The sequence below is a fragment of the Poromitra crassiceps genome (genome assembly GCF_964638095.1).
Source record: "Poromitra crassiceps genome assembly, chromosome: 1".
In the NCBI taxonomy this organism is placed as follows: domain Eukaryota; kingdom Metazoa; phylum Chordata; class Actinopteri; order Beryciformes; family Melamphaidae; genus Poromitra; species Poromitra crassiceps.
The window spans coordinates 117,383,541-117,407,276 of NC_139623.1; the positions used below are offsets into that span (position 1 = coordinate 117,383,541).

Genomic DNA, 23,736 nt, shown 5'->3' on the forward strand with positions numbered 1-23,736 from the left:
AGGTGCACAATTTTATAAGCACATTTGTACATTGGACTCGGGGAAACGGTGGCCATCTTGGATTTGAGGTAAAATCTGACTTCCCTCCCAATCTTAAAATAAACCTTATGGTATTCACTCACTATGTGAGAAATGTAGTGTTTTTTTGAAGAAGTGCACAATTGTTATAAGCACATTTGTATATTAGATGCGGGAAATGGCGGCCATCTTGGAATTTTGATCTAATCCGATTTCCCTCTTAACTCAATGAGTGCCAAGGACGAGTATGTTCGTCAATTCAGATACTAACGTAGAGTGCCAAGGACGAGTATGTTCGTCAATTGCGTTTTTTGACGGTGGGACGTGGATCAAAGCCTCCTGCATCTCCTGTACAAATATTGTAGCTATTGAAGGTGTATAACCTATTTTACGGACTCATTAGGTGGCGACAGTGCTCTCCAGATTAGAGAAAGGTCCGGAAAACAGCAGGAAAAAGCCCTGTGATGAAAGGGAAACCGATCATGCTGCAGCCAGAGCCATATAGAATGCTCTGCCTCTGTCTGTCTGTCTGCATAGTTTCTCCACACGATTAGCCGCCAGAAAGACAGCACCCGACGCCGAAGGGCCAAACCTTTCCCTGCAGTCCGGTTTGGCATTTCCGTGTCGCGCTGGGAGCCGGCGCACAAAAACGGAGCACTCCGAAAATAGACTGGGTGCGTGTTAGGCTGTGTGTTAGTGTGGGGAGGAGTTTGCAGCTGAGGGGGGGAGAGGGGGGTGGGGCACGCAGGGCACCACACAACTACACCACGTCACTACATCAGAAAATATTAGCTTCAGACTCAGTGAATGTGCTTGAAATGCTTCATTTCACAAAAGGCGGAATAACTCAGCTTCTAATTTGAAACGTGTCTTTTTGCTCAAAACAACCTATCTTCTCCGGCTCATAACTAAAGAACGGAAAATGGTATCAATAAACTTTTTTTTGCAGATGATAGAAGAGAGTCTCATCGTTCTTTGTGCGTGTTGGTGTTTACATAGTAATATCACACAATATTCTGTGGGCCTCGAGAAATCACTGAAAACGCTCTGAAACTCTGGCACTGGGAGCGTCCGTTCTCCAAAAGTGGCTGGCACATCTTAAAATAAATTTTATGGTATTCCCTATGTGTGAAATTTCACATTTCTGTCAAAAAGTGCACCATTATTGTGCTTATCCGCTCTATCAGAAAATAGTGTCTAATATGTGGGAATGAATAAATGTCCACAATTTAATAAGATATAACAATCAATTTACACTTTTATTTGTTTGTTTTTGTTCATTTTTAACAAGTGATTCAAGTCAGAAATACAGTAGATGACTGTACAAAACATTCTATATAATTTGTATGTTTGTAAAGTCCTTTTCTGCTTCTCATTGTGTGCTTCGAGTAAAGAAAAAACTGAACAAAACCTTCACTTCGAACATCAGAAAATGCTTCAAATACTATTTTATTTTGAAAGTTATAACAGGAAGTGGTGGTGTTTATCTTTGCTAACTTGAACGAGTCAATGTGAGTCTACTAGAGAAAGAAGAATTGTGTAAAACCGGCATGTATCAACTGAATAAGAATACACAGCAACAATTGAAACTTTTCCAGCTTCATCATGTGCAAAAGTGGATATTTCGTCTTTCATTCCCTGTTGCCATCTAGACTACAGTCAGAAGGCTTTGACTAGGAAGGCAAGTAACATCAACAACAATATAACTGCGTCTAGAAAGTATTTATATGGTCAATTGAGCTAACGTGATCAAGACCATCTGCAAGTAGTTTACGTTATGCTAACGTTTTAAACGAACATCATAACAGAATTAAATAGAATAGTGAGGTCTAATGAGGCAGAATCATTCACAGCTGACATCTAACGCTAACGTTATAGGCTACTTCACGCACACTTCAGACAGGGTTATTGACATGTGTCACGTGGCCCAAAATTACCTATTTGGAATGTATTCTCAATTTTTTGAAAGTGTTGTCCGACAACGCCACCTAGGATTTGCCAAGAGCCTAGGACTGTTAATAGGCTACACAGGTTCTTTACACCAGGGTTGAGCAGAATTAAAATGACTAAAACCAAGGGTAGAAAAAGTAACAATGTTTATTGATTAAAAATGTGCCCCAAACCCAGCCCAAAGCCCATCCACGTCCTTGCGTCCACTGGTCCGAGGTAGTCCCACTCCGGCCCACCACTTTCCTTAGAGGGACCAACATAGGAGTCAACCACCAATGCCCCAGAGTACTCAGGCCCAGAGTCAGGTCAAACTGCCAGAGCCCGTAGGCCTACAACTTGAAAGTAACTTATTCACTACGCCACAGCACACTGTCACTGCAAACTTTATATGTACTCAAGAACCCGTAGGTTTTAAGCTTTCATGCAAATCACTGCACTCGGTTTAGATTAGGGAGTATACTAGGGAACACAGCACTCCAAAAGGGACACAGTGGCCTGAGTGGTCGGGGCATGTAATCAAAAATAGGACTAAAACTAGTGGCAAAAAGTGGCTGGACCAATAAAATAAAAACCGGCTTAATTTAATAAATAGTGTAGCGTCCGAGGTTTCGGGCTGTATAGATTATAGTTTTCATATAGACAATACCATAAAGACTCGCTACTCAGATTGGAGCGTCATGAACCGCCTCCGTTTAATCCAATGTGCTGCTTCACTCCACCTGTGAGCGTCGCTCTGACGTCATAAGTCTGCGCTCCTTCACTTCTAGACATCACAACAGATAACCGATAAATCGAGAGCCTACAATAGTAAAAGGAATAAAATGTCCGGGGCAATTAAAAAAACAAGTTAAAAGATGGCAATGGCAGCCTCCATAGAAAACAAGTGGAGCAAGGGATGAGCGGGTACTTCACTCGAAGAGGGGTGAGTCATGACGTCACCCCTCTGCCGCGGTTGGACAAAACTGTAACTGTGTAAAAACTGGCCCCATCACACATGTCCATATTATTGTCTCTGCACGTTGCTAGAATGCTTGGAATGGGTTTGTTAGTGCGCTCGTTAACTATAGTTGCGTTACTGCAGTCCACTGTAAGGGCAGGCAGCTGCATGTGTGGAAGAGAGGGAGAGAGTGTGTGTGACGTCACCTTATTAACATTATATATTGAATTTCAGCCCAATTATGGCCAATTCTGCAGTATTCCACGTTTTACAGTAGATTCCATTTTTATTGGTCAATTCCGTGATTCCGTCCGCGATTCTGTTAACGCGGATTTCATATGGCTCTACCCTCCACCACATCCTCACACACCTGGACAATGCAGGAACCTATGCCAGGATCCTCTTTGTGGATTTCAGCTCGGCGTTTGACACGATCATCCCAGCCCTGCTACAGGAGAAACTCTGCCAGCCGGGCGTGCCCGCCCCATTTGCAGATGGTACCACAGACTTCCTGACTGACAGGAAGCAGCACGTGAGGCTGGGTAAGCACATAACAGAATGTTATGTGCAATTGTGTAATTCTCAGAATTACACAATGTCAGTAGATGACTAGCTGACAATAAGCTGTCACTCCATCTTGGCAAAACTGAATCCATACTCTTTGGTTCTAAGGCTAAGTTAAGGAAGGATCCTGTTTTTAAGGTAGTGGTAGGAAACACTGAGGTCACAGCCAAGGCCTTGGTTACCTACCTAGGCTGTGTCCTAGATGGACACTTATCTGGAGAAAGTATGGCACAATTGGTTCTCAATAAGGTCAACCAAAAGATCAGATTTCTGGCCAGAATTTCATTTTTTTTTGGATAGGAAGGCATTAGCGACTCTAGCAGGGGCTCTTGTACATTGTCATTTCGACTATGCTTGCCTTTCCTGGTATACTAGTGCACCTATATGAGTCTCAAAAAGAAGTTGCAGACTTCACAAAATAAACTGGTACGTTTGATCTTAACACTTCCTTCAAGGACGCATCTCCTTCCCACTCACTTTATCAGCCTCAGATGGCTGAGAGTGGAAGAGAGAGTTACACAGATTAAACTGTGTTTAGCTCACAAAATTGTCCGTAATGTTGCCCCAAAGTATGAATGAATGAATGAATGAATGAATGAATGAATGAATGAATGAATGAAAAGGAAAATCACAATTATGGTACAAGAAGGAGCCCAACTGATTTAGTTCCTTTTAGGTTCAAGAGCTGTATGCAGGGTGCGAACTACGGGGGAGCTGGGGGGGCTTTGGCTCCCCTTAAAGAAATAGTAGACCCCCTGAAAGCATGACTTGTGAAATTTGGGGGGGTCTCTAAATTATTGACTAATATATATTACCCCATGTATTTTCTATTTCTTTTTCTGTACCTTCATAGTGAATAATGCGTAAAATTACGCTATTTTAATCGTATGATTCAGAGTGTGCTCAATCACTGTCAAATTCACTGTAAGCCCCGACATGCATGTTATTCTTATCATCACCACATCGAAGCGTGGCGGCGCAGGTGCAAATCAAACGTCACTCACGCGGTCAGGTCAGATTTAAAACAACAGCAAGATGTAAAAAAGAAAACAAGGCAGTTTGACAAACTTTACATTCACGAAGAAATGGAAGCAGCCGTCAGTTGAACAGCAACAAGTCGCTTCTACTTCAAACGCAGATGTGGAAAAAGTGACGACGTGAAGCTGGAATACCTCCGAGTCCTCCCGCATATGGAGGACTGTTTGTGAGATGGTGTGCGTCAGGAACTTCACAGTGAGTGGGACATGTGCGTTATGGAGTGGATAAAAGTGTTGGGCAGAGATATCATGTTCTTGTGGATGCAGTGTATATGGAGAGCAGTGCTCCCGTTTTGCCTTTCTGTGCTCTGTCACCCTCCCTCCCTCTCTGTGTGCGCAGCGCGCTTTTCTCTCTTGGAGAGAAAAGTGGAACACGACAAGAGCTGTATTCGTGTCTTTGAGCGTGCTGATTTAAAATGAGTTATACCCCTAAATTGGCCTTCAAATTGCCTCAAATTTCCGGCTGTAGTGGCTCCCCCGAAAGCCACAGTATAGTTCGCACACTGGCTGTATGGGGAGGGACACCTTCCTGTACTCGGCTGCCATCCTGTGGAACGGGTTACCAATGAGCATTACATTGATTGATTCCATTGTTAGCTTCAAATCCTCTTTGAAGAAATGGCTGCGTGGCCGTCCGCCTTCTTAAATTATTTATAATGCCTTAGTGTGATTGTATTGTTGATCGATATCTTACAATGAAATAATGTATGTGTAGAAGCTGTTAAGCTGAGCCCCACCCACCCCAGCCCCCATGATACCCATCAATGGATTGGATGTTCATCACTCAAAATAAATGGTGAGAATGTATGTTTTTAAAAGACATTGAAAAAGGTTTATTTTGTACATCGTACATATACACAGAAAATATACATTTCAATTTGAAACAGAAAGATTTAATCAATTAAAATAAATAATAGTGCAGTCAAATGAATAAAACAATTAAATAAACTCCATTTTCTATATAGTATATATAGAGTAATGATAATGCAGTGCATACTCTGAATCATATTCCTGATCTGATTTGTAGAATTTTCTGATATATACAATTTCACAAGTATACAGATATTGTATTGATACTGTTTTGCTATGACACATGGTGTGGACTATAGGCAGCCTATTAACTGAGTGACGTGCAAAAGCGCATAATATATCAATAGACAGGGTTATGTGAATGAAGTGGATACTCGATGACCACCATAGAGTAATACAAAAATACTGACATATCTCCAGAATAATGAAAGAAACACTTTACTATAAACGTTCAAAGCATCTGAATAAACAAAAGAGCAATTCAAAAATGTGCAAGGATCAGACACTGCCTGGTCTATGTCTTATGTTTACTTGTTTGTACATAAGAAAATGCAATAAAAGATATTTGGGGAAAAAGAAAAAAAGCTCCTGATGTGTTCTTTACTGCCCTTAAAGGAACACTGCATCAATGTTCAACCAGCTTTGTTTAAGGACCATGAGGTGACAACAGTTGCCTCTTTGCATAAGTCAATGTTTCCCCTAGAAAAATGTTCAGGGCTAGAGGGATTTCGAAACGTACCCCGCAACGATGGGGGCCCTCGCTGGCGATGCTAAACTTTTAGCTAACCTGTTTGCATCTATGTTTGCAATGGCATCCTATCATCATACTATTATGGGATGCAATGCGAACCGTTGTATTATGGGATTTGCGTTTCCCAGGCAACAACACATTGACACGTTTTGGAACAGCGCTGCACGCTGGCCCAATGCTCCTAAAAGACAAAATGCTTATTGTTCACAACTGAGGGTAGGCCGTCTGGGCCGGGCACGCGGACTGTACCTTGACTGCAACCTCAATGGCACCCCATGCAGGGCCCTGGTGGACACGGGGTCTACCATTTCTCTGGTCCGCCCTGGAGTGCTACCTGGTACAGTCGGCCCCAGACCCCAGGGTTGGAGGCCCACCAAGGTTCGTATAACCACCGTCACCGGCGAACGCACCAGGATGCGTGGGAAAAGATCTCTCCAAGTGACTGCTGCTAACCACGTCATTGAAAACCAATTTTGGCTAGCCAATATACAAGACCCCTGCATCATCGGACTGGATCTGCTGGACAAGTGAGGGGCTGTGGTGAACGTACCCAGAGCTGTACTCTACCTGGGTTCTGAAGCCATAGCACTCCATACCACTGGGGGAGGGGGGACAGCTTTACCCCCACCAGCTGAGGGATCCGCTACATCACCACAAGCCAGGGGGTCCACCACATCGCCAGCCAGGGGGTCTGCATCACCAGCCATGGGGTCCTCCACATCGCCAACCACGGGGTCCGCATCACCAGCCATGGGGTCCTCCACATCGCCAACCACGGGGTCCGCATCACCAGCCAGGGGGTCCTCCACGTCACCAGCCATGGGGTCACCCACGTCGCCAGCCAGGGGGTCCTCCACATCACCAGCCAGGGGGTCCTCCATGTCACCAGCCAGGGGGTCCTCCACATCGCCAGCCGAGGGGTCCGCGTCACCAGCCAGGGGGTCCTCCACATCACCAGCCAGGGGGTCCTCCATGTCACCAGCCAGGGGGTCCTCCACATCGCCAGCCGAGGGGTCCGCGTCACCAGCCAGGGGGTCCTCCACGTCGCCAGCCAGGGGGTCCACATCGCCAGCCAGGGGGTCCACGTCGCCAGCCAGGGGGTCCACGTCACCAGCCAGGGGGTCCTCCACGTCGCCAGCCAGGGGGTCCTCCACATCGCCAGCCAGGGGGTCCACGTCGCCAGCCAGGGGGTCCAAGTCACCAGCCAGGGGGTCCTCCACATCGCCAGCCAGGGGGTCCACGTCACCAGCCAGGGGGTCCTCCACATCGCCAGCCAGGGGGTCCACGTCGCCAGCCAGGGGGTCCAAGTCACCAGCCAGGGGGGTCACCACACCGTCAGCCGAGGGGTCCACGTCGCCAGCCAGAGGGTCCTCCATGTTGCCAGCCAGGAAATCCACCACTGGTCGAGGGGGTCGCCACATCATGTCCATCATGTCCAGCGCCATCAGCTGAGACCAAGCAAGCTATAGATGAGCTGTACCAGAGGAGTTGTGAAGGCCTTGATGCAGAGCAGAGGCATCAGCTGAAAGAGGTACTGGAACTGCTCACCGACATCTTTGCAGCCAGGGATGAGGAGTGTACATGAACCAGTATGGTACAGCACGACATCGACACTGGTGGTGCACGTCCCATCCGCCTCCGTCCCCGCCACATGCCCTTCACTAAGCGGGCTGCGGCAGAACAGAAGATAAAAGAGATGCTTGAAGCGGGCATCATCGAGCCCTCCAATAGCCCCTGGGCAGCTGCAGTCGTCTTGGTCAAGAAGAAGGATGGCACCTGGCGCTTCTGCGTTGATTACCGCTTCCTCAACGACATCACCTGCAAAGACTCTTACCCAATGCCCCGCATTGACGACGCCCTCGACTACATCTCTGGGTCCTGTTGGTTCAGCTCCTTGGACCTTCGCAGCGGCTACTGGCAGGTGGAGTTGGCACCAGAGGCACGCCCCAAGACCGCCTTCTCCTTCGGTCAGGGGCTTTATCAGTTCAAAGTGATGCCCTTTGGACTCTGCAATGCCCTGGCCACCTTTGAGCGTCTCATGGAGAGGGTCCTGGCTGACAATGACATTCCCTGAAGCCGATGCGTTGTCTACTTGGATGACCTCCTCGCCCACGCTGCAGATTTCGAGGGTGCTCTGGCAAATCTCAGAAGTGCCTTCCATGCCATCCGACAGGCCAGTCTGCGTCTTCATCCCAAGAAGTGTTATCTACTGTGGCAAGAGACATCCTTCCTAGGTCATGTCATCAGTGCTGCAGGGGTGTCACCAAACCCGGCAAAGACAGCTGCAGTGAGGGAGTGGCCAGTCCCCCACAAGGTCCATGGCGTCCTCTATCGCCGCTGGCAGGCTCTCGGGGGTGACCATGACATCTTCCAACTCTTGGTGCCCCGCCAACTACGACCCAGGGTCCTCCAGCTGGTGCATGGTTCAGTGGGGGCGGGTCATTTCGGGGTCACCAAGACCCTCCAACGACTTCGGTCCAGGTTCTACTGGCCGGGGTGCCGTCAGGACGTAGAGCTGTACGTTCATCAATGTGACTCCTGCACAGCTCGGAAGGGACCGACCCGGCGCTCACATGCTCCCCTGCAGCAGTACCAAGTGGGGGCCCCGATGGAGCGGGTGGGCGTTGACATTCTAGGGCCCTTCCCTACCACCGACCAAGGTAACCGCTACGTCCTTGTGGCCATGGACTACTTCACCAAGTGGCCTGAGGCGTATGCGGTTCCTGACCAGACTGCCACCACCACTGCCGAGCGCCTGGTCAGCGACATGTTCTGCCGTTTCGGGGTGCCAGAGGAACTACACAGTGACCAGGGGCGGAACTTCGAGGCTGAAGTGTTCGGCGAGGTCTGCCGGCGGCTGGGCATCAAGAAAACCCGTACTACGCCACTACACCCCCAGAGCGACGGGCTGGTTGAACGATTCAACCGCACCCTGACCACACAGCTTGCCATTTTGACCAGCCGCCAGCAGCGAGACTGGGATAAGCACCTGCCTTTGGTCTTGTGGGCATACCGCACGGCGGTTCAGGAATCTACCAAGTGCACACCTGCAGCTCTCATGTTTGGGCACGAGCTTCGCACCCCTGTGGACTTGATGTTTGCCCCCCCCCCCCTGAGCCCGAGGTTGGGGGTAAGCCTGGCCTGGGCTACCTCTACAACCTCCGAGAACGGCTCCGACTCGTGCACGAATTGACCAGGCAGTCCCTTTCAGATGCGGGGTCTCGACAGAAACGGGCTTACGACTCTCACTGCAAGGGGGAGGACTTTGCCCCCGGTGCGCAAGTGTGGGTCTACAGCCCCGAATGGAAGAAGGGCCTTTCCCCAAAGCTGATGAGCCACTGGGCTGGACCTTGTACAGTGCTTGACAGACTGTCGGACGTTGTGTACAGGTTGCGACTGGTCAAACGGAATCGTGTGGTGGTCCTCCACCATGACCGGCTTGCACCCTACCAACCCTTGGCCCTGTCCAGGGGGGAGTCAGTGGCTGAGTACCAGCCCCAGACTCCTCCCTCATTTCCAACAATGACCGGGGGAACTTTAACTCCAGCTCGGCGCCAGCGTCGGATTCCCCAACACCTCCGGGACTATGTGATGGGCGTGTGGGTTGCTGGGGACAGCTAACCAGTTAGGTGGGGGCTGTGTAGCATGCTGAGGGAAGTGGGCAGAGTTTCCCAGCATGCTCTGGGGGTAGTGTGTTCAACAATGTGTTTTGGAGATTAATGAAACCTTCTTGTTCTCTGTATATGTGTTGTTGGTTGTCTGCAGTGTTATGTGATGACTGGTACAGTTGTTTTGCATGCTAGCTACATTGTCTTACAGTTTTGGCGTTCGGGATAACAAGCGCACCCGAAATCTTTCAGAGGAAGATGTTGGAGACCCTGGAGGGGTTGGAGGGTGTTGAGGCGTTTATGGATGACATACTTGTCTATGGTGCCACAGAAGAGGAGCGTGATGGTCGCCTGGAGAAGGTGATGCAGCGCATAGCGCTGGTCTGAAGCTCAACCGTGAAAAGTGCTCCATCAAGCAGAGTGAGCTGCGGTTCCTCGGGCACCTCATTGACCGTTCCGGGGTCTGGCCGGACCCGGACAAAGTGGAAGCTATACAGCAGTTATCACCACCCGAAGATGTGCACGAGTTGAAGCGGATACTGGGAATGGTGAATTATCTCGCAAGATACAAGATGAACTCTTAAAACACAAGAACACGTGGACATGGAGTCATCCACAACAAGCAGCTTTTGAACAAATTAAACAGCTACTGACAACTGCACCAGTGCTCGCCTATTACGACGTGACCAAGCCCACTGCTGTGTCGGCCGACGCAAGCAGTTATGGATTGGGGGGCGTGCTGCTTCAACTTCACGGGGAGCTGTGGAAACCAGTGGCGTATTGCTGCAGACGCCTGACTGAAGCAGAAACACGCTACGCCCAAATTGAGAAGGAGGGGCTGGCTGGTGTGTGGGCGTGCAAGAAATTTGACAGATATCTCGTTGGACTGGAGCAGTTTAAGCTGATAACCGACCACAAGCCACTAGTGCCTCTCATTAACACCCGCAGCCTGGACAATGTTCCCATACGGTGTCAGCGTCTTCTCATGCTCATGAGAGTACGCTCCAGGGAAAACTCTGCTGGTCACGGACACCCTGGCACGCAGTCCCCTGGCCAGCGCGTGCAAAGTGAGTGACACAGACAGTGACATGGCGTACTATGTGGCCAGTGTTGTGGGGGGAATCCCTGCATCTACAAGCACTGGTGAAATTGGGCCGGAACGTCCGGAACTGAGTTCCGTTAAAGGGCCCATATTTGTATTATTATTTTATTGTTGGCCTCCACTAGAGTAACTTATTGCATCAGTCATAGTTGAAAAAACTAATTGTTTATCTTGTACTGGCTCTCACTGCCCCCTTCAGTTCAGCCTCTGTCTGAAACGCTCTGTTTTAGGTCCTGTCCCTAACCTAAGGTGACCAGATTTCTCAAATGAAAATCGGGGACATTTAGCGGTCCGCTAGGGGGGCCCCGGCTTTTCGAAAATTGTGTACATTTTACAGTAAAATGCATAAATCTGGTGCACTTTGAGAGCAAAAGTAAGAGGCTAGATCTATGAAGAACTTTGTGATTTTGAAACAATTGAAAAAGAAGCAGTTTACAATGGTTACTAGTTATCTGGCACAATTTACCACAAATTAGACAGCCTAGGTAATTCATGGGAAATAGGCTACTGGTGTATTGTGTAGAGTGGCAGGAAGAGAGGGACAACTTCTCTCTTTGACCTCACCAACTGGTGGATAATTTATTTACACAAAACAAAAACATTACAGTAGTGATTTATTACCTCAGTAAACACTTTCCTTGAGTTTAGGGTGTCGCTCACCAGTTTCAAGTATTCAATGGCCACATGACCATATTAACTGCTAATTTAATATTAAATGCTGACAAAATAATTAAAAAAATCATGTTAATACTAAAAGGCAATTTTAATGATTAAAATTGTAATCTAGAGATAAATATGACCTATTGTGTTTAATTTAAACCAGGGGTTATCAAAGTTTTGATGGCTGAAGGCCAATTTAGGGAACAGTAGGCTAATGACTAGATAACAATGATCCATCGCCAATCATGTTAAAAATTGTCATTTTTTTTCAATGGAGTTTGGTGTAAATAAAAACGTTACTGACTTCTCTGCAAAAACGTTTTGAGTTAGTTACTGCACTTACTTACCAGATAGTTTTACTGTACTTTTAACTATTCAAAACAACTGGGATGGATAACCCGCTGAATGAGGTCCGGTAAACAAGGACGATAGCAAAAGCAGCAAGCAGACTCCGCCTCTCGTTCGCCACCTCTGGGGCTTCAGTTGCGTGCGGCTGGGTCCTGGGAAAACCACGGCACGGGCAGAGGGAGGACATCTACTCTGTGATCTACTCTGTCACACACAGGCAGCACTTTGCACAACGTGCACAATGACAGGCTTTTGTGGTGCCGCAAATGCTCTGTTATCGAGTTTCTTGCCAGTATTATTATTTGACTTTGTGGCCAAAATCGGGGACATTTTCGGGGACAGCTCCAGCCGGGGACAGAGCACCGAAATCGGGGACTGTCCCCGAAAATCGGGGACGTCTGGTCACCCTACCCTAACCCCCACCCTCCGGGAAATACTCCAGGAGGGCAGCGCGAGGAGTTTTTGTGTTTGCAAACTTCTGCCCAGAGAGCTAGCGCTGTAGAAGCGAGACTGTCTGTCTGTCTGTCTGTCTGACTATCTAACTATCTATCGATCTATCTATCTATCTATCTATCTATCTAGATAGATAGATAGATAGATAGATAGATAGATAGATAGTCATGCATAACAGAAACAGACAGGCGATCTCTGCTTTGGCTACTAAATTTGGTAGTTGTAAAACAATTATATCAACGAGCAACGGATTGTCAAAACGAATTTGACCATAGATGAAAAACGTGACTTGGACGTAAAGCAAGCTATCAATTGATATATCAACATCCCCCTAGCAAGCTATCTACAGCTCCGCTAGGCCCGGGCTGCACCCGGACATTTCCTTCGGGGCCTGGCCGAGCAGGGATTATATTACCGCGGTCGCCATAACGTTACACCCTGCCCGGGGAGCTTCACACCAGCTAATGTAGCTAGTTAGCTAACTTCCCAAATGCTTGTGACTATAAGTGTGCCTCTCCTAGCAAAGGCTACACGGACCAAACCAAAATGAGGACTTGGAGAAGTCAGCAAGTTGGACTAACATTACAAGTTCTGAAAATGTGTGCCTTTCGTCATTCATCTGTATATGTCTATAAGGCAGTTGTGCTGCTAGGCTAACATAATAGCAAGTGCTAATGTTACCCAGCCGGTAAGTAACGTTGGCGCTTCCTAGCAGCACATTGGACCGATGCTGGAATGAGACACATATTTTCAGAACTTACCACTTCAGTCCTACATCCTGGCTCACTTCCATGTCGTCTTCTTGTTTTTGCGGTCTGGAATCCGTTATTCCATGAGACTACTGTTGTGTTAGTTTAGTCCCAGACAGCCAGGCTGGAGAGAGCCTGGTGAGTGGTGACACGGGGTTAGGTTACTGAAGCACAGAACAGGGAAGAGAGGGGGCCAGGATGAAGGCTCTATGGACTGGCCACTACCGCTACAACTTTTAACCAGGACTTCTATCAAGAACTACTAGATACTCAGATAAACACAAATAAAGTGAAAGGCAGATACGGCCGAGACGAGTGGAAATTAGCAGCGCTACTGTCGGTCGGTAGTGTAGGCTACATGTCCTCGGCAGTGTATTGGAGCAATGTCGGCCAGCGGCAACGCTTTGTTGCCAGGGTAACAAGTCCTGCCTGATGTCACCAAGAACTATGGTTCTCGCACAAAATCGGCATAAATCCATGTCATCTCGCCTACGAGAGTTCATGGGCGGGAGGGGGGGTTCATGGTAGCCTGGGTAAACCCATCCCCCACGTGACCTGCTCTCAGACCTGTTCTCAGTCACTGGGAACTGAGAGAGCAGGTCACGTGGTGGCTGGGTTTACCTAGGCTAGGTTCATGGGGGTAACATTAAAACACTTTCACATATTTATTTGAAGCTTAGCCCATGTTTAATATGACCATCCAAGATTGTAACAACATATGATACAAAATTAAGAAATGCATAATAGGGCCCCTTTAAGAAATTATGTGCCTGAACGACGTTCCTGGAAGACACGCAGCTGCTGTCAATCAAAATCCGATTGCTGCAGAAGCAATCACGATTGCATAATTTCCAACAAGGAAACACATCTGTGCTGACGTTATGTCGTTAGGGTAACATAAACAACAGTAGTCTCTCTCATAAATTGCTTCTAAATTGTTCCAATGCAGTGTTTTAGACCTGTGGTTTTAATCCGTGCTGTGTAGGCTATAAGCACGCAGCTTCTGAATGCGGCTGCTGCTACTGCAACTTGGCTAGTCTTTTGTCTTCTTTTGACAGCTCGAATCTCCCACACCACGAACACTGCAGCACTATGCACAGCACGCAGCCCAGCGATTTCATGAACCAACTGAATTGCTCTTGAGAGCGGACATTGTAATGAATTATGGTCACATACCTTTCTTAGTGTATTAACGCTAATGAAAATACAAGCTTTTAACACATTTCCCACACCACAAACACTGTGCCCACTTCGCCCAGCCCAGCGATTTTAGTAGGCCTAACCAAATTGCTCTTGATAGCGGACATTGAAAATAAATTACTGTAATATATTAACGCTAATGAAAACGTAACACAAGCTTTTAACACACAATCAATTTTTAAACATATTTATTTCAAAACATCATTGTAAAATGCAGGGCTTTAGCCAAAGCTTCAATAACAGAGCTCAGCTGACAGTTGAACTTGCAAATGAAAAATATAAAAAATATAAAATTAAAAATACAATAGGCTACAGCACATAGGCCTAGCTTCTTCTTTTTTTGGCACAGCTATTCATTCCCCCCAGTCCAGCCGTTTGTTCCAGGCCAGTGAAGTCCCAACAATCTACAAAAACATGCAATAATATAAAATCATAGATAAAAAGTTGAATCATACACAATCAATAAACCCAAAAGTAAATGGTTAGCCTCCCCAATGGCCAAGGGCAGCATCTGTTATTCTGGCCTCATAATAAGCACTGAGGCGAGTGGTCAGAAAGTCAAATAACCGCAACAACACCAACAACTACAGCGAGGCTGCAATGAGGATATATTATTGAAAGACAAAATCCTACATTGCACCAAAGCATACAATGTAGCCTACCGCGGTTATTCATAATAGTTCACACAGGAGAGAAACAATTTAATTGTTCAGTGTGTGGTAAATGTTTTGGTCAAAAAGGAGAGTTGAAATCACACATGATAGTCCACATAGGAGAGTCTGTTGTTGTAATGTTTAAATAGGCCTAAATAATTTACTATACATATTGTCAAGTGTTTCTAATTTCTACACCATACAGGCATTCAAAAAATGGATGTGTGTGTTCAGGGATGCATGAAGCTGGGGGCGGGGGTAGGACAATATGAAACGATGAAGGTTGGAGTAGTATAGTTCCTGTAAGAAATTCAAACCACTTTCACCCCTGTCTACAAGCAAGATGGATGAAATTAGAAGGGCGACAGCAGCCGACGCTGAGCTGCTATCTGTCATGCAGCTCATACAGAAGGGATGAACAAGCTTGTGATGTCATGCCAAGTGTGCTGTGAACTGAAAAGAACACAACAGAAGGAACCTCTCATTCCCACACCTCTCCCAGAGGTGAGCACAATCACCACAACTACCTGGTAATATCTGATTATTACTCAAGGTTTTTAGAAATAATGCATCTTCCCTCTACAACTAGTGCACAAGTCATCCAGAAGATTAGAACAGTCTTCGCCAGGTTTGGCATTCCAGACAAAGTGGTGAGCGATAATGGACCTCAGTTTTCAAGTCCAGAGTTCAGAGAGCTCACCGAGCAGCTCGACTTCAAACACTGCACCCAGCCCTCACCACCCACAAGGAAATGGCCACGCCGAAAGAGCCGTGCAGACGGCCAAGAAAATCCTCAAGCAAAAGGACCCGGTAATGGCTCTAATGAGCTATAGGTCCACACACCCTGTGCCCAGCTGAGCTGTTGATGGGGAGAAAAATCCATACCACACTCCCCACCTTGGAGAAAAATCTCCTGCCAAAGTGGCCCAGCAGAACAGCTGTGAAAGAAAAGGACAGGAGGGAGAAGACAAAACAGGCGAGTTACTAACGTGTTACTCTAATAATATGACTTTTTCCAAGTAACGAGTAGTGTAACAAATTACTATAGAATAGAAGTAATAATATTACCAAGACAAAAGGACTCCTTACATTTCCGTTCTTTCTCTTGCTGGCAAAACTCTTTCTACGGCGAAAAACACGACATCAAACCTCTTGAAACACCTACGAGTAAAGCACGCTACTGTTAAACTTGTGGAAGTAGACCCGAGAGCTGCCGAGGATGAGGGAGATTTCAGTATTCCTATGCCAAAACAAGCCAAACTGGATTTTCGGCAGGCTCAAACAACAACCAGCAAAGAATTGGTTAAGCTTGCAGCTGGATTTGTGGTGGACGAAATGTTGCCTATCTCCACGATTGAGTCCCGTTCTTTCAGACAGATCCTTGGAAAAATACAGGTCACAGGCAACAAGAGACCTCCGTGTAAAAAAACATTTGCAAAATATCTGGAAAAGGAATACGCGTTGATGGAAGCTGAACTGAAAACAGCATGTAATGAGATGGATTATGTCTCCACAACTGCCGATATCTGGACTTACAAACAATAACATTTTTCTCGGGATGACAGTCCACTGGATCAACAAGGCTACATTGCAGCATGAGAAAGCTGCCCTGGCATGCAAACGGATCAGGGGGAGACACACGTTTAACGTGATCGCTGCGGAGATTGAACAGATCCTGTGTCTGTTGACTCTGATTCTGAAGAAGAGGAAGCCCTGGCTGATGATGAAGATGATGTCACATTTACTGACTTAACAGATGCCCTCGCCGACGCCAATGAACGTGACGATCAATTTGTCCTTCCGCCCCATTACAGATGCGCATCACATAGCCTACCATTAACCTGATCTCTACTAATGATGTTGACAAATGGTTGTCAGCCAGTCCTGATACGAGAGCTACCCATAGAAGTGGTATAGCCAAGTGCACAGCAGTCTGGACCAAGGCGAGCTGCTCCACTGTGGCCTCAGAGCAAGTGGAGGATGTGTATCAGAAAAAGCTCCTGGTTTTATATTGAGAATGCGTCTATGCGTCATGTGTTTACACTGCTGCTGATGTTACAAACGTGTTATTAAAACAGAAGCTGTTTAAAAGATATGTCTCATCACTTTGAACAGGTGTGCTCTCATCAAGCATGTCACTTTTATGGATTCATTCATATAGGCTGAACTGGTCATTATTAGCTGCGGCACCGGCAAAGTGATCACATGTATGCACATGCAAAGTGTGAATTATGATGACGAAGGATGCAATTACCAATTTTGTTGGATGTAACGGAAAAGTAATATCACGGATATGTAACGAGTTACTTTTGGCAGGGAGTAATAAGTAAAGTAATAATATTACTTTTGAAAATAGTAACGAGTAATGAGTAATATATTACTTTTTTAAAGTAACTTGCCCAACACTGATGACAACGCAGGGACAGACATCCGCTCTGACACAGCCACCCCGTTAGAGACTGTTCCGCTGATCAAAATCAGGAAAGAACGGATATATCCCAACAGCAACTGGCAAGCTCCAGATCTTACGGATTTTCCTGAACTCAAAAAACAACGCTGGAGGAGGGGGAAGAGAGGGGGGCTTCTCGCCCGCTTGAGGAAGCGCGCGGATAAACCACCTCTCCCAAGCATACTGCTGGCAAATGTTCAATCGCTGGAGAATAAACTTTGTGAACTAAGAGCGCGTGCACAATACCAAAAAGACATAGCGCGATGCAATGTTCTGTGCCTAACGGAAACCTGGCTTACTCCTGACACAACGGACCACTCTATCGCGCTACCAGGATTCAGTGTATTCAGAGGAGACAGAAACGAACAATCCGGTAAGAAGAAGGGAGGGGGCGTATGTCTTATGATTAACGAAAACTGGTGTGTAAACACCACAGACATTGGGAAACACTGCTCAGCAGATCTTGAATATGTAATGGTACAATGCGTGCCGTTCTGGAGTCCGAGGGAATTCACGACAGTCACCATCATGGGTGTATACGTTCCTCCACAAGCGAACGTGACTGTCGCACTGAAAGAGCTGCAACGCGCCATCAGTGCACAGGAGACAAAACAACCCGAAATGGCCCTGGTGGTGACTGGGGATTTTAACAGGGCAAACCTGAGAGGCAGAATGCACACATTGTACCAGCACATTCACTTCCCCACGCGAGGCAGTAACACACTGGACAAATGTTACTCAAACATCCGACATGGCTACAAAGCCGTCCCTCGCCCCCCTTTCGGCAAATCGGACCACGCCTCCATCCTACTTGTACCCAGGTACAAACAAAAACTAAAAAGACAACCCCCAGCATTCCGAACCGCCCACTGCTGGTCAGACCAATCAGACGACATCCTGAGGGACTGCTTTGACCAAGTGGTGTGGGAGGAGTTCAAAGCTGCAGGAGACCTGGGCGAGTATGCAGATACGGTGTCATGCTTCATAAAGAAGTGCACCGACGACATAGTCCCCACAAAAAAAGTCAAAATAATGCCGAACCAAAAGCCTTGGGTCAACAGCGACGTCAGGGCTGCCCTCCACGCCAGGACCACCGCCTTCAGCTCTGGCACAACTGACCAATACAAGCAGGCACAATATGCCCTCCGGACCGCTATAAAAATAGCACGTAGAGATTATGGAAGGCAGCTGGAGTCAAAACTGGACACTAACAACCCCAGACACCTGTGGAGAGGGCTCCATGCTGCCACAGACTTCAAAGAGGTGAAACGACAGAACCCCAGCACATCACCCACCCTACCGGACGAACTCAACGCGTTCTACGCTAGGTTCGACCCCTCTGCCAGAGCGCCTCCCCTCCTCCCCCCCCCCCTCTCCCCCTCTCCTCCCCCCCATCACCCCCCCCTCCCTCCTCCCCCCCACCCCCCCTCCTCTCCTCCCCCCCCACCTCTCCCCCCCCATCACCCCTCTCCTCCCCTCCTCCCCCCCCTGCCACCTCTCCCCCCCCATCACCTCTCCCCCTCGCCGCCCCCCCACCACCCCTCCTCCTCTCCCCCCCCCAATCACCTCCCCTCCCCCCTTCCTCCACCCCACCCCCCTTCCTCCCCCCCACCCCCCGATCACCTCCCCTCCCCCCTTCCTCCCCCGCACCCCCCCCCATTCCCACCTAACCACCAACCCCACCCACCCTCCACCCCCCACAGACCGCCCCCTCACCATCACTGAGGATGAAGTGTGCCGGTCGTTCCTGCGTATCAACCCACGCAAGGCGGCCGGCCCGGACGGCATCCCTGGGCGGGTCCTCAAGGCCTGCGCCCACCAGCTGGCAGCCGTGTACACAGACATCTTCAACCAGTCCCTCTCCCTCCGACGAGTTCCCTCCTGCTTCAAGGCAGCAACAATCATCCCCATTCCCAAACAGAAAAAAGTGACCAGCCTCAATGACTGGCGCCCTATAGCCCTCACACCAATAGCCAGCAAGTGCCTTGAAAAGCTGGTCATATCAAAGATCCGTCCCACACTCCCCCCGGACCACGACCCGCTGCAGTTTGCATACCGCCCCAACAGGAGCACAGCGGATGCAGTGGCACACGTGCTCCACACCGCCCTGTCCCACCTGGAGGGGAAGGACACCTATGTGAGAATGCTGTTCGTGGACTACAGCTCAGCATTCAACACCATAGTACCCTCCAGGCTGGTAAGCAAACTCAGGGACCTGGGACTAAACACAGCGATGTGCGACTGGATCCTGGACTTCCTGACAGACCGCCGCCAGGTGGTGAGGGTGGGCAACCTCACCTCCTCCCCGCTGACCATCAGCATAGGAGCACCCCAGGGGTGCGTCTCCAGCCCCTTCTGGTACGACCTCTACACCCACGACTGCGTGGCGACTCAAACTTCAAACACCATCGTGAAGTTTGCAGACGACACAGCAGTCGTGGGGCTGATCTCGGGGGGCGACGAGACGGCCTACAGAGAGGAGGTGAGGGTCCTGGAACAATGGTGCCAGGACAACCACCTCTCTCTGAACGTCTCCAAGACCAAGGAGATCATTGTGGACTACAGGAGAGGGGGGGGCACACACCCCCCAATCACCATCAACGGCACAGTGGTGGAAAGGGTGGACAGCTTCAAGTACCTGGGAGTCAACATCCACCAGGACCTGACCTGGGCCGGCCACACCGCCACTGTTGTCAAAAAGGCCCAACAGCGAATACACGGACTCAGGCGCCTGAAGAAGTTTGGGCTAAGGAAAGAAATCCTCAGGGACTTCTACAGAGGCACCATTGAAAGCCTGCTGACTGGCTGCTTCACCGCCTGGTACGGGAACTGTACCACCATGGACCGCAGGGCGCTACGGAGGGTGAGGCGCGCGGCCCAGCACGTAACAGGAGACGAGTTGCCAGAACTGCACGAACTGTATAACCAGCGGTGCCTCAGGAGGTCCCTGAAGATCATCAAAGACACAAACCATCCCCACAACAGCCTGTTCTCCCGGCTACCCTCAGGGAGGAGATACAGGGTTCCAAAAACACGCACAAATCGCTTGAGGAACAGTTTCTTCCCGCAGGCCACGAGACTCCTAAATATGCACAAATAGTGCAGTAGTCGTACCGCAGTACCGTACTGCAGCTGCTACTATTACGGATGCCTAACGTTTAATTGTAAATTTAAGTGTATGTTTAATAAGGTGCCTAACGTTTAATTGTAAATTTAAGTGTATGTTTAATAAGGTACATGCTATTTGCACATGTATGTATAAAACGTCGAATTTGGAATGTCTGAACACGTCTAACGTATGCACATGACATGTGCACCTATGTGCAATGAATATGCCACTGTCGTATAAGCCACCGACTTGTCTTATTGCTTATAAGATGCCTATTTCTTATTGCCTTATTGCTGTCTTATTGCTTATTGATGCCTATTTCTTATTGCCTATTACTTATTGCTGTTGCCTATTTGTACTATGTCGTAAACGGAGTCCACTGCACAAGAATTTCACACGTGGTACTTGTACCATGGAGTGACAATAAAAATCTTGAATCTTGAATCTTGAATCTTGAATCTTGAATCTTCCTGTCAGTCAGACCGCGGCTACAACTCCTCCACCCAGTCAGACTGTGACCAGATCGGGACGGGTGTCCAAGCCGGTTAACAGGCTAGACCTGTAGACACTAAGGTGTCACTCTATGGCCTTTGGGAAGTGGGAGGAGAGGGGAAAGAAAAAAATGGGGATACACACATATCACAAAAAAGGAAAAAAAAGGAAGTGTGAGAAAAGAAGTCAAAAGAATATGTGTGTGGACATTAATGTTGCATTGTTCATACAGTATTGTTGAAATTGAGGTGAATTGAAATTAACCTGTAAGAGTCGTATTGCAGTGCCTTGGTTTAGTTAAAGAAAAGGGACCAGAAGAACTGTAGGCTATGCTAAAATGTTGATATGTCTCAGTTTTAAATATGTGCTGTTAAGAACAGTTATTCTTGTTTAAGTTTTCCTTGCAGGTTATTGAAATAACACTTGAAAAGGAGGGAGATGTCATATACGGTAGTATATAGGCTACGGGAGTAGTGTAATGCGCTGTACTGCGTCCATTACGGTATGACAGCAACAGCAAAGTGTCAAGCTACTTCCTCAGTATGTGTTTCCTGCTAGTAGCCTACTGACATGTCATGCTGCCTCAAGAGAGATTCATCAAATCAAGCTAAAGCTACAAGAAGCCTCTGTCTATTGTTTACAAACCCATATGTGTGGACTCTGTGTGGCCTTAGGCTGTAAAATGTTTCAAATATCAACAAGAGTGAATTTGACATATATTTGATTTAGAGTGTAGTTTGCATGGGTATTTATTCAATTTGTGTGACATCACTTCAATTTGTGTGACATCACTTAAATTTGTGTATAGAGGGTATGCACGTGATGTCACAGAGGCAGAAGTCACTGTGGGGTCACGCCCACTGAGTCACAGCAAGACTGAGCTTGAATGCAGTAATCAGCCTAGATAACTGACACCTGCTGCTCAGGGAGGAATTTGACACTCAATTTGACACTCATTCCTGATTGAGGGGGCGTCCGTCTTCCAGTGGGTGTGCATACCCTCTATTTTATCGATTTTTAATGACAGCTTTTATTCTGAAAAATCCTGACCGGAAGTCATAAAGTCAGTCAGCTCGTAACCTCGCGTCACCAGGCTCGGCGAGAAAGAGCCTGGCTTCCGTTCACAATTGATTTTGTCACCCTACCTGGTTCCGGCCTAGAGCCCGCCCTAGACAGGAAAGGCAGCGTTTCTAGCTCGTCAACGTTTACGTTAACTTGACAATTTGACACATGTATCAGAACCATCAGAACGGCAAACAACAAAACAAAAGATGGACGTAACGAACGAAGTTTTTGAAGAAGTTCTTGTAGAAACATTGCGGATTCACAATCTCACATGTTTTAAGCCAATACAGAAGCTTTGCATCAGAAAATTAATCGAGGAAAGAGACGTCAAGCTAACGGCAACAAAGACGTTTTTTGGCGCACTTCCTTCCGGTGTTCATTCTGGTTCGGTGGTTTACGCCCCCATGAAAAACAGCGGGGTGAAAGGTGCCCAGACTAGTCAGCTCGGCACACTGTCACTGGCCTCTCAGCGCCTGCCTGACTGTCCTGTCATCCTGCTACCAGAAGCACCATGCTCCGTGCCGTGTTCTCTCGAGCTCTTCCCGGGCTGTACCGAGTCCCAGCGTGTCACTACTCTGCGGCCGCCATCCCGGTGCCCAGCACCCAGCCCGAGGTCCAATATAACAAGGTATGGTTTACTTTGATGTTCGCCAGAATCGCCACCGTGCCGCGCCTGCAAGCGATCAACAAGTGCAAACAACTCGACATGAATGCCATTGTGATGGTACCTGTGAGATCAAAGTTTGTTACTGTGCTGCTAAATATGTAGACGTTATGAACTCAGGTAGCCTAAATAAATGTTAAAGGTTCCTTTAGCTTGAAAAGACGTGCTAGAGGCAGAAGGGCCAAGGTCCAGCCGTAAACTACAGCAGCATGATAACTGGCCTAACTAACTAACTAACTAACTAACTAACGCTAGCACTCTCTGGTTTTCCTGCCTGTTAATTTGTGTACGCTGCTGCCTGCCTGTATTTGGGTTGGAACGAGAAATTGCTCCTGTTTAGTAGAAAGGGACAGCGTGACAGCGTGGGACAGAAAGTTCGGCCAAACTCCCATTGCAAACATGGGAGTTTAACTTTGGATTGCTTAATTGGACACAAGCCTACACCAGGGTAGCCCCAGAAGTAATCAATCGAGACAGACACGAGTACATTATGATTTGAATGAGTGATAGCCTACTTGATCCAGATTCTGTTGGGTTTTTAAATCACTGTGGGCCCATCTTCGTACAGGTGATATCCCCTATTAGCGCTTGTGCAGCTGTTTGCGCCTGCCTTAAAGCAGGGATGATTGCAGTCCGCTGTCCAGGTGTTATGTTTTGCACCCCCGCCAGGCAGCAGCAAAACGCATCCCCACCTCACGGGAACATATTGTAATGATTTATACAGAAACATAACTGTTTAAAAATGATATACTTGTTTGGGTAGACGTGACCCCCCTGTTTTTAAGTTAAAGCAACCCCAAAATATGGTGGCGATGCATGGTGGTGGGGGGAAGCATAACTCGTCACAACAACGGGGGCAAACGCAGATTAGAGGCGGTGTTAACCACCAGAATTATTCACAGGTGTGGCCTGGCAATGCCTCAAACCAGATTCCCGTCTTGCTGTCCATGTAATACAGTTTGCGTGAGGCATGCTGTAATTCTTCCCATGTGTAATTTGGATAGGTGTAGGCCTATTGACTGTTAGGGACTGATATTTTGTGGGCAATATGTAGTATCCTATCGAATGCCAAGTATCGTGATATTTTATTATACAAAATGTAAGTGCATGACATTTA

General features: G+C 47.8%; 1 protein-coding gene across 1 annotated transcript in view; it reads left to right on the forward strand.

The window, feature by feature from the left end:
* Positions 1–22,382: 22,382 nt before the first annotated feature.
* LOC310782241 (aldehyde dehydrogenase, mitochondrial-like) overlaps positions 22,383–23,736 on the forward strand; it is an 87,746-nt gene continuing 86,392 nt past the window's right edge. The window contains exon 1 of the mRNA XM_083642922.1: positions 22,383–22,583. Within this exon, the coding sequence (XP_083499048.1) occupies positions 22,467–22,583 (117 nt within the window). The 5' untranslated portion in view covers positions 22,383–22,466. The remainder of the gene's footprint in view (positions 22,584–23,736) is intronic.